This window comes from Quercus lobata, chromosome 12 (genome assembly GCF_001633185.2).
Source record: "Quercus lobata isolate SW786 chromosome 12, ValleyOak3.0 Primary Assembly, whole genome shotgun sequence".
In the NCBI taxonomy this organism is placed as follows: Eukaryota; Viridiplantae; Streptophyta; class Magnoliopsida; order Fagales; family Fagaceae; genus Quercus; species Quercus lobata.
Genome location: NC_044915.1, coordinates 17,168,374 through 17,184,684, shown reverse-complemented (window position 1 = coordinate 17,184,684; position 16,311 = coordinate 17,168,374). Strand labels below are relative to the sequence as shown.

The window sequence follows — 16,311 nt, the reverse complement described above, 5'->3', positions numbered from 1 at the left end:
CTGGTCTTTGGATGCCACTGTCTACTCGTATCAAAACAAAACTTACCACATAAAAGCCTACCGCCAGGTAGGCAAACAGAATCTCGTCCACCTCAGGACTGGAAATGATAGGTAGCCGAGATAGGTACTCTTTCAGCTGCTGAAATGCTATAGCACACTTCTTGGTCCATTCAAATCCTTTACATTTATGCAGTAAAAGGAAAAAGGGTCTGCACCTATCAACTGACCTGGAGATAAATCGATTCAAAGCAGCAGTCATCCCTGTCAGTTTCTAGGCCTCCTTGGGGTTCCGAGGTGCTTGCAAGCCGTTAATGGCCTTAATCTGATCTGGGTTCACCTCAATTCCCCTGTGAGTCACCATGTAGCCCAAGAACTTTCCGGAGCCTACACCAAATGAACACTTTGAAGCATTCAGACGTAACTTGTGCTTTCTCAGAATTCCAAAAATGTTCGCAAGATCTCCCACATGCTCAGACACCACTTTGCTCTTTACAACCATATCATCTATATAGACTTCAATGTTCCTTTCCAAATATGGTTCAAACATTTTAGTCATCATCCGTTGATAAGTAGACCCTGTATTTTTCAAACCAAAGGGCATCACTTTGTAGTGATAGTTTCTAATGGGAGTGACAAAAGCTATCTTTTCTTGATCGTCCAATGCTAACAGTATTTGGTGATATCCTTGGAAGGCATCAAAAAAACTTATCCGAGGATGACTTACCGTTGCATCCACCAACTGGTCTATTCGAGGTATAGGGAAAGGGTCCTTGGGAAAGGCCTTATTGAGGTCCGTGAAGTCCACGCACACACGCCATTTCCCAGTCTTCTTTTTCACCACCACTGTGTTGGCTAACCATTGAGAATAAAAAACTTCCTTGATAGCCCCTGCCTGCTTGAGCTTGGTTACTTCATTTCTGACAGCCTCGGCGTGCTCTTTTGATGGACACTAAGGTGGCTGTCTCTTCGGGGTGATGGAAGAGTTAACATTTAGATGATGACAGATGAAACTTGGGAATATACCCGAGGCTTCATACGCGCTCCATGTGAACACATCAACATTTTCTCTGAGGAATTCAACCAATTGTTCCCTCTCCTACAAAGGCAGCTTAGCTCCAACCTGAAAGAACTTCTCTGAATCATCGCCAATGATTACCCTCTCTAGATTCTCACATTTTGCCTCGCCAGCTGGTCCATTGAAGGGCAACGCCAGGGTTTATGATTGCTATAAACCATTATCAGCGGTGGCCGAGGTCTCCGCCTCAGGCCGATGTTAGATAGCCGCTACCAGGCATTGTCTGGCTGCAATCTGATTTCCTACTATCTCCAAAACCTGGTCTCCGGATAGGTACTTTATCTTCTGGTGAAGAGTAGAGGAGACGGCCCCCGGGGTATGAAGCCAAGGTCTGCCCATAATGGCCGTGTAGGGAGAGAAAACATCTACGACGATGAAGTCCACTTCCACCACATTCGTGCCAGTCTGCACAGGTAATCTAATCTGACCTTTTAGGACGACCATTTTACCCTCAAAACTCACCAGAGGAGAACTGTAGGCTGTTAAGTTTTTAGGTTTCAAATTTAGCCCCCAATACAAGTTAGGGTACATTATGTTAGCAACGCTACCTTGGTCAATCATTACCCTTTTCACATCGTACCCACCAATTCTCAGCGTAACCACTAGAGCATCATCATAGGGCAGTATGGTTCCAACTTTATCCTCATCTAAAAAACCTAACACTAATAGATTGCCCATCTTGGCTCTCTTAGGCATTGAACTAGACTCTTCAACTGGATAACAGGATACCGACATCACACTGGAAGGACAAGATCCAGTCCTCCCCGGGCAGCAAAAATAACGTTTATTATGCCAAGGGGGAGTCTTGAAGATGGGCAATCCTCAGTTGTGTGTCCATGATCCTGATGATAGTGGCAATAAAGGTTCTGGTTGCATCTCATAGGATCTCCTGCCATCTTGTTTGGCCATTTGAAAAATGACTCATTCTTAATCTTCCCCAGTAACTATTGCACTGGCTCTCGAAACACAGCGTTAACCACCTGGGTGTTGGCAGATCCTGACTGCCCAACAAAGTCTTTCCAAGGTAAGTTATTATTGTACCGGTCCGACCTAAAATCCCTCCTCTTCTGAGAGATCACCTTAGCCTTTCCTTTCCCCTGCAGTTGGTCTTCTTCTACTCTTCTGTACTTGTCAATCCGATCCATCAGTTGGCGTACACTAGTAACAGATTTACCAGTTAGAGATTTCCTCAAATCATGCTCAACTGGAAGACAAGCCTTAAAAGTGCTAATTGCCACATCATCGTAATCTCCTTCTATTTCGTTAAACATCTCCCAGTATCTATCTGAATAAGCCTTCAGAGTCTCACCCTCTCTCATGGACATAGATAATAAGGATCCCAAAGGCCGAGGAACCTTGCTACAAATAATAAAGCGAGCACTAAAAGCCCGGGTGAGTTTCTTAAAGGAGTTAATAGAGTTCGCCTTTAAACCGTTGAACCACCTCATCGCCACTGGGCCCCAGCTAGATGGAAAGACCTTACACATCAAGGCCTCATCTTTGGAGTGAATGGCCATCCTTTGACTGAAATGGCTGACATGTTCTACCAGATCTGTTCGACCATTATCAATGGTGAACATAGGTTGATGAAATCGCCGAGGAAGACTCGCATCTTCTATGTTTCATGTGAAGGGTGATTCAGAAACTTGACTCAGCGCCTTATTCATGGCATCGTTCCCCAAGCCTTTGCAAGGCGGGCTTTTGTATCTATGTCTATGGTGGTGCTCCTCGTCATAGGAAAAGGTCTCGCTGGACGGAGTTCTGGATCTCCGCCTATAACTAGCACCATTTGTCTCTTCAGAGGACGGTTCGAAGCTGGGCAATGAACATCTTCGTCAAGCATGACGCAATTCCCTCTTCAACTCGACGATTTCACGTTGCATGTCTCTGTCATTCTTTGCATGGGAAACATGGCTTTTCCCTCGAAATTAGCTTTTACTGGTATGAGTTGTGTGCACACTTCCCTCACAGCCTCCTCTCCGTTCAAGGCTCCTACGCGGTTTGCTATGCTGAGAACCTCTTGATTCTGCTTGATGTAGATTAACATCTACCTAGTGTAGTCCTACTGCTGCCTGGTGTGGACCTACTTCCTCCATCGTGAACGTTGTAGCCGAATCTCCTTTAGAATAGATCAAGCTCTTCCCACAGACGGCACCAATTGTAAGGACTGGATTTGGATTGGACCCAATATAGGATTGAATTTTAGCCCAAAAAACCCATACAATAAATTTATAGAGTGTGGATGAAAGAATTAGATCTACTCCAGAAGAAAAACGATAAAATTTGCTAATTTAAGACTATTAAACACAAGTAAGATAAGAAAGTCTGTCCTCGAAGTGGCCTGAGGAGTTTATATTATAATGTCTTGTTCATGAACAAAGTTACAAGAGTTCACAATATTATTACAAAAATTTCATGATTTTCTCCAATCCCTCCTCTTAGGCCATCTTCTCATGCTATATACTATAATCTTGGTATCATCCCTTTGTCCATTTGTCCATCTTCTCATGCTTTAGTAGGGTGGTTTGGTATCCATTTGTCCTCTGCACCTCTAGTATTTAATCCATCACCCGCCCTCCAACAGCAGCCCGATTTTAGGATAGGCATAGCTGCCAACATACTTTTCCATGTGTAGGAGCAGTTTAGTGAGACAGCCACATCAAGGAAATTGCATCGAGGGAAGTATCTAGCCTTAAGACATTGGAATAATAGTGAGTCTTGATCTTGTATTAGTCTCCACCCTTGCTTAGCAAGCATAGCAAGAATAAAGCTTCTCAAATCTCTAAACCCCATACCACCATCTTTCTTTGGCTTTGATAAAAATTCCAACTCTGCCAATGTATTTTCTTCTCATTGCCCACTTGACCCCACCAAAAATTTGCACACAAAGCATTGAGATCATCACAAAGCGTCAAAGGTAAAAGAAACACCCCCATAGTGTATGTGGGGATTGATTGAGCCACTGCCTTGATTAGCACTTCCTTGCCCACTCTAGATAACATCGTCCCCTTCCGCCCTTGCAATTTTTTCCAAACCCTATCCTTAAGAAACGAGAAGGTTTGGTACTTTGTACGTCCAATCAAGGTTGGTAGGCCCAAGTAAGTGTCAAACTTCTCCACCTCTTTCACCCCCAAAGATGAGGCAATTGCTTGTCTTTGGCCACTCGGTGTGTTTTTGCTAAAAAATACCGAAGATTTCTGTATGTTAATAGATTGACCCGATGCACCTGCATACTTTTGGAGGATCTCAGTAATGGCTGCAACTTTGGTTTGGGATGCCAGGCAAAATAGTAGAGAATCATCTGCAAATAATAAGTTTGTTATTTTTGGGGCACTTCTACAAATAGATACCCCACTAATTCGCCTTTCCATAAATGCTTTTTCAAAAGAGCTGTAAACCCCTCTGCACACAAAAGAAACAAATATGGTGAAAGAGGGTCGCCTTGGCGAATCCCCCTTGAAGGTTCCAGATGACCATACAGCTTCCCATTAAGTATAATGGAATAGGAGGGCGAACTCACACATTCCATCACCCATTTAATCCACTTCTCTGGAAAGCCCAATTTCACCATCATGCCCTTGAGGAAAGGTCATTCCACCCTATCATATGCCTTACTAATATCGAGCTTCAATGCCAAAGCACCTTTTTTTCCGAATATTCATAGCATGGAGAGTCTCATAGGAAAGTAATACGTTATCTGTAATGAGTCTACCAAGGACAAATGCACTCTGTGTGGGAGAGATAATATATGGGAGGATCTGTTTCAAACGGTTAGCCAAAACCTTGGATATGATTTTATAGATAACATTGCATAAACTAATTGGTCTAAAATTAGACATTTTGATGGGATTTTTTACTTTAGGAATTAACACAATATTGGTATGGTTAATGCCAGGAGTAATGCAACTAGAATTTAGAAAATCCAAAACAGTAGTAACAACATTATCACCCACGACATGCCAAAATTTTTGGTAAAATAGAAGGTTCATACCATCCGGTCCAGGAGCCTTTGTTGGTCTCATCTAGAACAACACTGCCTTAATTTCATCAGCACTGAAATCACTGGTCAAGATCTGTTGCATATCAGGAGTAACCTTACATGTTACTGTGTTTAGACATTCATCAATCTGGTCACAGGTTCCTGCAATGAAGAGGTTATCAAAGTACTCAATTGCCACATCTGCAATGTCTTCAATTCCACTCCACAAGCTTCAATTCTATGTTGTATATCAGCCAACCCGAACCCATCAACACCACCTAAATTCCATGCTCCCTCAACCACTACTTCACACTCTTCCCACAGCAGCCATGTTTCTTCAAATTTGAAACCTTTATTCCCCCTTACTCATTGATGCCTATAAGATTGGGTTTGAAGAAGAATGGGCAAGTGATCCGAGGCATGTGAAGAAAGATGGATCAGTTTAGCTTCACCTGGCCTTTTGTTGTTCCAGGTATACGGGTAGCCATGGTAACCCAAATCCTGAAGCTGACAAGAGTCTAGTGTATCCCCAAAAGCAATCACCTGACTCCTCTGACTTGGACGTTTACTGAGTTTCTCCGATGCATGAAGAATTGCATTAAAATCTCCAATGCAAACCTAGGGTCCCTCCACCAACGTTATGATATGTTTAAGCAACACCCAAGATTTGTTTCGTTGAGCTGTATCTGGCCATTCGTAAAGCCTCGTCAAGTGCCACACAAATCCGTCCACTTCCTTCACAGTGACAAGAATATGGTTTGTGAGAAGTTCACAAGATCAATACTCACATCAGATTTCCACAGCAATGCAAGTCCACCCCCCTCATCCAGTTGTTTCAGGATTATACAATTCTGAAACGGTAAGTCTTTGTAAAGTTTTCCAAAACCTTCTTTGTCTAGTCTAGTCTCCATTAGGAAACACACCATGGGATCTTGTTCCTTCAAAATTTTGCGTAGGCGTCAACCTGTCCAAGGGTTCCCAAGCCCTTGGCAATTCCAGCTAAGGATCCTCATTGCTCCCGACAAGGGTGGCTTTCCACCCCCGCTAATATTTCATCATGGATTGCTTCACCAGACTCTACTCTTCCTGTTTTCCATTGGTGTTCTTCATGTTCCGCAAACAAAGTACACATTACTCTTCTTTTTCCAAGTGTTGGTGTGCTAACATCCCTAGCAAACTCATTAGCCCCACACTCCATCCAATTGAGCCTTTCCCACGTTGCTTTAGGCTTAGGCTTTAGCCCATCAGGCCCACTTACTTGTGTACTTCCCAAGTCCAGACCAGTTGGGCACAAGTCAGGTTCAACATTCGAATTAGTGCAGTCAACGGTCTTTGCCTCAACCTGTATAATGTTTTCCATTATTACGCCTTTATCACCAAGATTCTCAATTATTACTTGCTGCCGTTTCGGGCTACCCTTATCATTACTACCATTTTCAACGGTTTTTGTAACGCTTTCCACCGGGCTGTTCTTAGGTAACACATTAATGGTGGCTGCCTCCACCCCTGCTTGGTGTTGCTCCTTCACTGTGGCATTATCCAGCTCATCGTGTGATTCTGACTCGTGGTTACGACTGGGCTTTGAGCGATTCCCCACTGCCTTGAGCCAGTCACCGTACTGGTATTCCCCAACACCACCATTCTTTTTCACTGCATAATGACTCACACAGTGGTGCAAATCATGGCCCAACAACCAACAAAAATGGCAAAAGAGAGGTAGTCTCTCATACTTAAACTGTATTCATGTCCGTTCTCCATTAGGTCCAGCAATGTAGCTCCCACAACGTAGTGGTTTTGCAATAGTTAGTGTCACCTGGACTCTCATAAAAATATTTTATGCATCCTGTTGTCTTCGCTTCTCAACTTCCTCCACAATCCCCAGTCTGCTTCCAACCTCTGCTGCAACAATTGGAGAAACCATGTCGAAAGGGGCTCCCCAGATTTATACCCAGAGGGATGCGTGTTCCCACTTTATGTTCCCAACAGTCATACCTTTGGTCCACCTCTTTAGCATGAGTAGTTGGTTGTCAAAAGTCCGTGGCCCCCCACGTAGTACACGCATCATATCAAATTCAGAGTTAAATTTGAATTGAAATAGATTTGGGCCTACATCGAGTATTTGGAGCTTTGTATCCATTCCCCATGCTCTTCGAATTGTGTTCTTAGCCGCCATTTTGTTGAAAGATTTGCAAGTTAATAGTTTGCCAATGAGACCAAGGTAGCAATTCTCAATTTCATCTGCTCTATCCTCGTCTAGTATCTCAACTACTTCCTCCTCTTCCACAGTTAGTTTCATTTTTTCTTGTTCGTTGATAACATCGTCAGCCATGTGTATGAGAAACAGAGTAGATGGGTAGGTAGGTAAGTGATCTAGGAAAAGAGAAAATCTAATTCCCTTAGGTTTTACCTAAGGGAGGGAGAAAACTCATTATGGAACGAGAGGGAAAGCTCCTACAGCGAGGAGAGGGTTGAAAGTCAGTTGACAGAAATTATTAATTATTGATTGTTAAGTACTTTAGACTATATAAGGGAAAAAAATAATGTTTATTTTTTGCAAGTTACTCTTGTAACCTCTGTGGATCCCAATGTACATTCTTGATGGCCTAAATATTGGGTTTTTTTTATTATTTATTATTAATTCAATGGTTGTGGTGGGGAAATTTAAATCATGAATGTCTTCTTGGAATTTTTTTTTTTTTTTTACTTCTTTAAAACTAAAAGTCTAAAAGCTTGAATATGATAATTATTTCAAATTATTTTCTATAGTTTATTATAAGCAAATCATGTATTGTCCATTAACGTTATTTATTCATAAAAAAATAAAAATAAAAAACTAAAACAGTTCTAATATGTTTTATGGAAACAAAAAATAGTTCCAGATATTAGACAAAAATTAAAGTGGATATAATCCTTAAAGGTGAATAGAGCCAAAATATCAAAACAATAATAATAATAAAGGAGACCTTTTTAAATCTATTTTAATTAGTAAAAGATTAGTAATTTTTATTAAGAAATAATTACAATATGCTACTAATCGCGCAACTTAAACCCTTTCCTCCTAGACCCTCAAGCACTTTGTGCATGTCAAGGTGTCAATTCAGTTACAAGGTTTTTAGCTAAATAAATCTCGAGTATAGTTATCACTTAAAAGAATTATAACTATTCCAAGCTAGGTAAAAATGATGTCTAACTTTTTAAAAGGAAAATTCATTACATTCCTCAAATTAAAGTGAGGTTTGATTTAATGAGAAAGTTATCAGTAACCCTAAAAGATTAACTCCAATCAAAGGACTAGTTAGAGTATGAAGTAGTAACTACCAACACTAGCTAGAAAGGAGATATATTGTTAGTTTTATAGAGTTATGTTTTTATAAAATTTCAAGCTATGACGTTCGCTTTATGATAATTGCTAAATCAATTTGTTTTTTGTGTAGACAGAGTACAAACCCCAAATCTCTTCATTAACGACAAGAGACTTTATTTGTGAAGTTAATTGAATCCCATGATTAAATTTAAATTCTATACTATATATTTGAAATATCCACTAGAATCTTATCACATCATATATTCTGAAATGGTAGAACATATATCTTCATATACAAACACAAACACAATCATAATACCTAATAATGCTAGAATATATAATTTCATATACAAATACAATTATAATAAATACATATTAATAAATATAATATTCATTGAATTTCATATATAGACAAAAATAAATAAATTAAAGTGAGAAATTAAAGATAATAATGTGTTAAAAATTTTCTTGTATTGCATAAGTTACCGACTAGTTAGCATAAATATTTGGTCATTTCAAAGCATTTCCTTACATTAAATATTTTATATTAATTTCTATCTCCAAATTTTAATATTCTTAGTAGCCAATAATCTTTCTTTTTTACTTTCTTTTTCTTTTTCTTTTTCTTTTTTTAAATGGATAGTCACTATATAATAACAAGAAGAAAGATTTGAATCATGATTTCTTTATATAAAGGAGAAAGAAAATATTAAATTACAAATACTTTTGATAAAAACATGTTTTTGTTTTTCTTCAACAAGAGTTGGTAATTTAGAAAATTTAGTCCAAATTTCCATATTCCTAAACCAAATCCATAGCTTTTTGAAATATCACACGGGGGCAATTGACCCCCATTGCACTAAATGTGCCACAAAAAACTTCACAACTTATATCACAACTTACCACGTGATGAGTTGTGACTAAAGTTGTAAAGTTTTTTGTAGCACTAGCATTTTTCAACTCCGCCCCAACAACACAACAAGAACTTCATGCTTGTTGATAATAAAAATAAATAGATAAAGCATCTGCAAAAATATGGATGGTTGCCTGCATAATATTAGAAATGCTACTTTTTCATGAAATAAGCTTGGTATATTATTCTACATTTTCCAAAATTGACAACTCTTTTTTTTTTTTTTTTTTGGTTACAATGGAGGAAAATAAATTTAAACCCTGAATATTTCTATTGAAAATTCCAAATATATTAACCAACTGAGTTACAAAACTCGTACGGAGATACATTTCTTTTTTTGTTTCATTCTGAATATAAAAGGTAAAAAAATCATAATGTATTTCAAAATTACATTCATTGATTTATAGCTACACAAAATTTCTTCTAAATTTCCAATGAAAAAAAAAGACCCCCACCTCTTCATTAAGATGCATATTGAAGTAATGAGCAGTCTTAATATACCAATTAATTTGGAGGAAGCTTATGTAAGATGTACGTGTCCATTTGGAAACAGCTTATTTAGCTTTTCTTAAAAACTTTTTATTAAAAATATATTAGCTCTTGCTTAAATAATGAAGATCAAAGCTTGGTCATCCTTCAATCAATGTTTACTATTTTGTGGTTAATTTGGATTCACAGAAACAAAGTGATTCACCAAGGCTTGAACCCAAATCCCTTCGAGGTTATTCTAATAGCCAAAAATTTATCTTGTAGGTACAGGGAAGCTTATGCAAGTCCATACCATCCTACCAGAGAGCTTAGAGCAGCCAAGTCAACCCATCTCACAGCTGCAAGGCAATATCAGCTCATCATCAAATTAGTTGAAGCAAGAAGAACAAAGCCACAAAGGAAAGCATACGCTTTTGTAGCTGTAAATATGCAGGGAGCAGAAGTGTTTTCAGGGGTTAATTGCAGTCTAGCCAACACAGCAATAGGAGCTCTCCTTGAAGCAATGGTGGAAGCTAGTATCATAGCTAAAAACTAAGGCATTCAGCATGTTTTGTTCTTAACTAACAGGGTCAATCTCCATCAAGTTTTCAAATTGAGAAAAAGCATAAATTGGCTAGATAGCAGTAGGATAGCTGACCTGAACTTTCTTTCTCAAAATGGTTTATTTTGTAATACTCTTGTTGTCCCTCATGTAGTAGTTAAGGCTGTGTGGTGTTTTGCTAAACAGGCTGTAAACACACCTTTGTATTACAGGTGGTACAATCCTGCTCTATGTAACCATATATGAACTCTACCTTTGTTTGGAATCAAAAAAGAAAAAACCATTTACATCCCCACAAACCACAATTCACACGCAAACATAGACCATCATCAAAAGTCACTCTTCTTTACAACCTTAAGAATCAAAAATTAAATCCAACTCCAGGCAAAAGCAAAAACATTTGCTTAAGTAATAACTATCCGTTCAAAACAAAATCCTAATAACCACAACATAAAACACACATAAATGCAGCAAGAAAAAAAATATACATATTAAGAGAGACGTCACATAAAAATATCCAATTACTGGCATATAAATTAATTTCAATTTGTTTCAAAATTGAATTAAACCAAGAACCCCAAGAAACCACCATCACAAAGCAACAAAAGCCATACAAATGCAAATAAATTTCGATAAGTGTGAGATTCAAAAAGAAAAATAAATAAATAAGAACCAAATTAAGAATTCAACTAACGATGAACATTCAATTTGAATTTGTGTAATAGGAGAGAAGAAGTTTATCTAATCTTCTTTTCTTTTTTCTTTTTTCGAGGAAAAATTTTATCTAACCTAAAATAAAAGATTTTGAAAATTAGTAAATATTATTTATTTGTCCACATTAATTACAGTTTGTTAAGTTTTTTATTGTTGTGCGTGTAAGGGTAATTTCAGACAGTAAAAAAGTCAAGCCCATGCAGGAGAATCCTTTTATGTTCATTTTTATATGTGCACCTAGATTTTCCCATATTTAATTATGTAATGGATAATGGTGATTTCTTTTTAATTAAAAAATGTGTAATTCTTATAGAGTTACACCAAGTATAACTTAAATTCATAAGTTTAACTTAAACTCATTATATATATATATATATATATATATAAAAGATGAGTAACTTCAAAAGAGTTACGCCTTTTTTATAGTTATTGATTTTTATAAGATCTAACGATGAGAAAGACACTACTTTCCATAATTGAATTACTTTATTTGACAATAAATGTAACAAAGTTTGTAAAAAGTCAACTGAATCAAGAAGTTTTTAAGATTGTCTTATCTTTTAGTTAAGAGAAATGATATGTTTACAACATTTTTACAACAAATCCTAAGTGGCAAGTTGTTACTAGTTGTTATTGTTGAGGCAAAAAAGTAATCTTAGCATTAGTTAAAAATTTGAACCAATAACAACTAACCACCTGTGATTTATTATAAAAATGTTCTAAACGTAGCATCTCTCTTTAATTAAATTGGCTTTTCTAAAAAAAGACAAACATAGAATATAAACACTAAATGAAAATTTTGTCAAAACTATCTACCATCTTCCTCTGTCATAATCTCTCAACCTTTAAAAACTATGTCCAATTGTATAAATAAATAAATAATACTAATTGTAGGGACACGATTCCTTTGCGGCCCATTAACATTTTTGGGCTCACACACGAAAGATCCCTCACAATATGATTTGTAGAGAGTGGGCTTGAAAAGCTAGCCGCTGGTCAAGGGGCGATGCCCGGTCATGGTTTTTAGAGGAGTTCATGTAGAAAAAAGGAGTTGGGCTTGAACATTTAAGCCCTAAGGCGTCGCACCCTATGGGATGGGACTCCTCGGAGTTGATCCGAGGACCATTGAGGCCTTATCCCGGTTACCCAACGACGGACTTTCTTCAGTGAGGTCCAGTGTTGTTGAGAGGTTCTCCCCTATGTAGTCTTTCTTTTTCGGAGGTGGGATGGGGCTCCTCTTCAGATTTACTTACTTTCTTCTTTTATACTAGCTTGCATTCGCTGTCCTTCGTCCACATGTAGGGTCAATTTTTACAAAAACTGACATTTGTCCCATCAGTCCAATCTTGGAATTGTTGGGAATGGTTCGATAAAGCTAAAGAGTACGGCTCTGTCAGGGGCAGCTCATTGAATGGCAGTGAGAGCAGCTTTCCCGAATATTCTTTGATTCTCTTTTAAGCTTGGCCCTATACCGGTTTTATCCTTCTTCTTTTGGTGAGGTTTTGGATCTGCCGAGGACTGAGTTGTCCTCGGCTGCACCACAAAAATGTTTGGTGCTTTGCATTGTAGAGCTTGGGCCATAGTTCTCCTCGGCTCGGGCCTTTGGACTCTCTAAGGACAAATGGGCTTGGTCCGTGAATTATTGGGCCCCACACTAATAATAATAATAATAAGTCCAACTTCTTAGCACACATCACTTCCAAAATTTTAGATTAACTACAAAATTTTTTGTTTGATGTTCTAACTACAAAATTTTAAATGATACAAACTTATCATTTAGCTTAGCTATAATATATAGAGTAAGAATTAAAAAAAAAAAAAAATAGAGAGGAGCGTGAAGGATTTGCTGTCCAATTTAATGTGTTCCAAAATTTGCCATTGCTAAATAGTTACACAAGTTTTAAAAACATAAAATAAGGAGGGCAAACTAGCAAAATTATTGGGTCACGTCTGGTACGAAAAATTCAAACATCACCACCAAAGACAATCACTCAATAAAATCAATTCATAGTTTAAACAAAAATTGATCTCCTTATCAAAATATCACCTTAAAAAAATATTAATATATTGATATATATTTAACTAGCCTCATCACCTTGGCTTTTCTTTTTTTTTTTTGGTTGGGGGGGGGGGGGGGGCGGGTGGGATTGTATCATAAGTTTTTTTTTTTTTTAATAATTCACATAAAAATAGTGTTGTATGTTGCATGCACACATACATTTCTTATGAATTTCATCATTTGTTTTTACAACATCATATTCTAGGGGATGTATCCCATATTTTTTTAGTAATGAAATTTAAACTTTCGTAGTTTAATTCCTCAAAACAAAAAGCATATCACTCGTCACTTTAGTGTGTCTTCCGACATAAAAAATAATAATAATAATAATATAAACAGTAGATTAAAGAATTTACTGGATTTTTTTTTAATAATTAGATAGTTACAACAAGAGAGAGCTTTAAAAATGCCTATCAAATGAGTTACAGGGCGCTGTTGACAGAAGTTATTAATTATTGATTGTTAAGTATTTTAGACTATATAAGGGAAAAAAAATAATGTTTATTTTTTGCAAGTTACTCTTGTAACCCCTGTGGGTCTTAATCCCAATGTACATTCTTGATGGCCTAAATATTGGGTTTTTTTTTATTATTTATTATTAATTCGACGCTTGTGGTGGGGAAATTTAAATCACGAATGTCTTCTTGGAAATATATATATATATATATATATATATATATATTTTACTTCTTTTGATAGGCCAAAAACGAATTAACTCCTTGTGATAAATTAACCAATTAATTTAGCCAAGTGAATTAATTAAGTTAATTAACATACAAATGCGTGGTAGCACAAACAAATCACCAATTAAACTAAATATACAGCAGAAAATAAATTGACACAGTAATTTGTTCACAAATGGGGAAAACTAACATGGCAAAAACCCCATCGGGTGATTTTAAGGTCACCACTCCTAAAATTTCACTATTATCACAACAAGCGGTTATAAGTAAAGGAATCTCAGTACCTTATACCAACCTACAGTTGAACTCTTACCCTAATACCCAATTGGACTTGTTATGTAGTGACAATTCCTCTTTTTGATGCACGGCTTCCAGTACGTGACTAACCAATTGCGCGAATCCTAGTACATGACTTCAATCACCAATTAGAGAAGATTGTTGGCTGCAAAATTTTTCAGTTCATCCCAACGATGAAGATCAAGAAGATACTTGGTCACAAAACCCTACGGTGTATAAATATAGCAACTTCTTCACAAGAATGATGAACTAGGGCAAAACTGTGTCTCCGGTCACAAATTGCTTGAACAAACTATGCTCAATACTTGTGCAACTTGTATACACTTTGACGGCCTTTAAAATAATATTTTTTATATGTCTAGGGTTGTGAGAAAATAAAGCCTAAATACATAATCACGGATAAGAGTCAAAACAGAATTGAAATTCTTTTTTTCATAAACATCGACAAATACCCTATCTGTCGAGCTGCTGTCGAGTCACGAGGCTAAACAGCTCTTTTAAGCTCGATAGATGGCTAGCTGTCGAGTTTTAATGAACAATACTTCTTCAGCTTGTTTCTTGAACAGACTTGCATGGTTTTAACACTTGATCTTGAAACACAGTTTCTTGAAGTATTAAACACATCCTAGATCTACCCAATTACAAGTAAAGTGCGTTTTGTCAAAGGATTAGCCAATTACATAAAATAGTGATATATGTTCCTAACAAGTGAATCACATATGTCCTAACATCTTTAAAACTAAAAGTCTAAAAGCTTGAATATGATAATTATTTCAAATTATTTTCTATAGTTTATTATAAGAAAATCATGTATTGTCCATTAAAGTTATTTATTCATTAATAATAAAAAATAAAAAATAAAAAACTAAAACTAAAACAGTTCTAATATGTTTTATGGAAACAAAAAATAGTTCCAGATATTAGACAAAAATTAAAGTGGATATAATCCTTAAAGGCGAATACAGCAAAAATATCAAAATAAAAAAATAAAGGAGACCTTTTTAAATCTATTTTAATTAGTAAAAGATAAGTAATTTTTATCAAGAAATAATTAAAATATGCTATTAATCGCGCAGCTTAAACCCTTTCCTCCTAAACCCTCAAGCACTTTATGCATGTCGAGGTGTCAGTTTAGTTACAAGGTTTTTAGCTAAATAAATCTCGAGTATAGTTATCACTTAAAAGAATTATAACTACTCCAAGCTAGGTAAAAATGATGTCTAACTTTTTAAAAGGAAATTCATTACATTCTCAAATTAAAGTGAGGTTTGATTTAATGAAAAAGTTATCAGTAACCCTAAAAGATTAACTCCAATCAAAGGACTAGTTAGAGTATGAAGTAGTAACTACCAACACTAGCTAGAAGGAGAAATATTGTTAGTTTTATAGAGTTATGTTTTTATAGAATTTCAAGCTATGATGTTCACTTTATGATAATTGCTAAACCAATTTGTTTTTTGTGTAGACAGACTACAAACCCCAAATCTATTCATTAATGACAAGAGACTTTATTAGCGAAGTTAATTGAATCCCATGATTAAATTTAAATTCTATACTATATATTTGAAATATACACTAGAATCTTATCACATCATATATTCTGAAATGGTAGAACATATATCTTCATATACAAACACAATCATAATACCTAATAATGCTAGAATATATAATTTCATATACAAATACAATTATAACAAATACATATTAATAAATATAATATTTATTGAATTTCATATATAGACAAAAATAAATAAATAAATAAAAGTGAGAAATTAAAGATAATAATGTGTTAAAAATTTTCTTGTATTGCATAAGTTACCAACTAGTTAGCATAAATATTTGGTCATTTCAAAGCATTTCCTTATATTAAATGTTTTATATTAATTTCTATCTAAAAATTTTAATTTTCTCAGTAGCCAATAATCTTTCTTTTTTACATTTTTTTTTCTTTTTTTTTTTTAAATTGATAGTCACTATATAATAACGAGAAGAAAGATTTGAAACATGATTTCTTTATATAAAGGAGAAAGAAAATATTAAATTACAAATACTTTTGATAAAAACATGTTTTTTGTTTTTCTTCAACAAGAGTTGGTAATTTAGAAAATTTAGTCCAAATTTCCATATTCCTAAACCAAATCCATATCTTTTTGAAATATCACTGGGGCAATTGACCCCATTGCACTAAATGTGCCACAAAAAACCTCACAACTTATATCACAACTCACCACGTGATGAGTTGTGACTAAAGTTGTAA

At 36.0% G+C, this 16,311-nt stretch overlaps 2 protein-coding genes across 2 annotated transcripts; both read right to left on the bottom strand.

Annotated features, from left to right (window-relative positions):
* Positions 1–1,273: 1,273 nt before the first annotated feature.
* LOC115970310 lies at positions 1,274–1,810 on the bottom strand. Its single transcript, XM_031089962.1, has one exon. It carries the CDS (start codon positions 1,808–1,810, stop codon positions 1,274–1,276), a length of 537 nt encoding a protein of 178 aa, XP_030945822.1.
* Positions 1,811–2,019: 209 nt separating this feature from the next.
* Positions 2,020–2,592, bottom strand: LOC115970309. Its single transcript, XM_031089960.1, has one exon. It carries the CDS (start codon positions 2,590–2,592, stop codon positions 2,020–2,022), a length of 573 nt encoding a protein of 190 aa, XP_030945820.1.
* Positions 2,593–16,311: the final 13,719 nt, after the last annotated feature.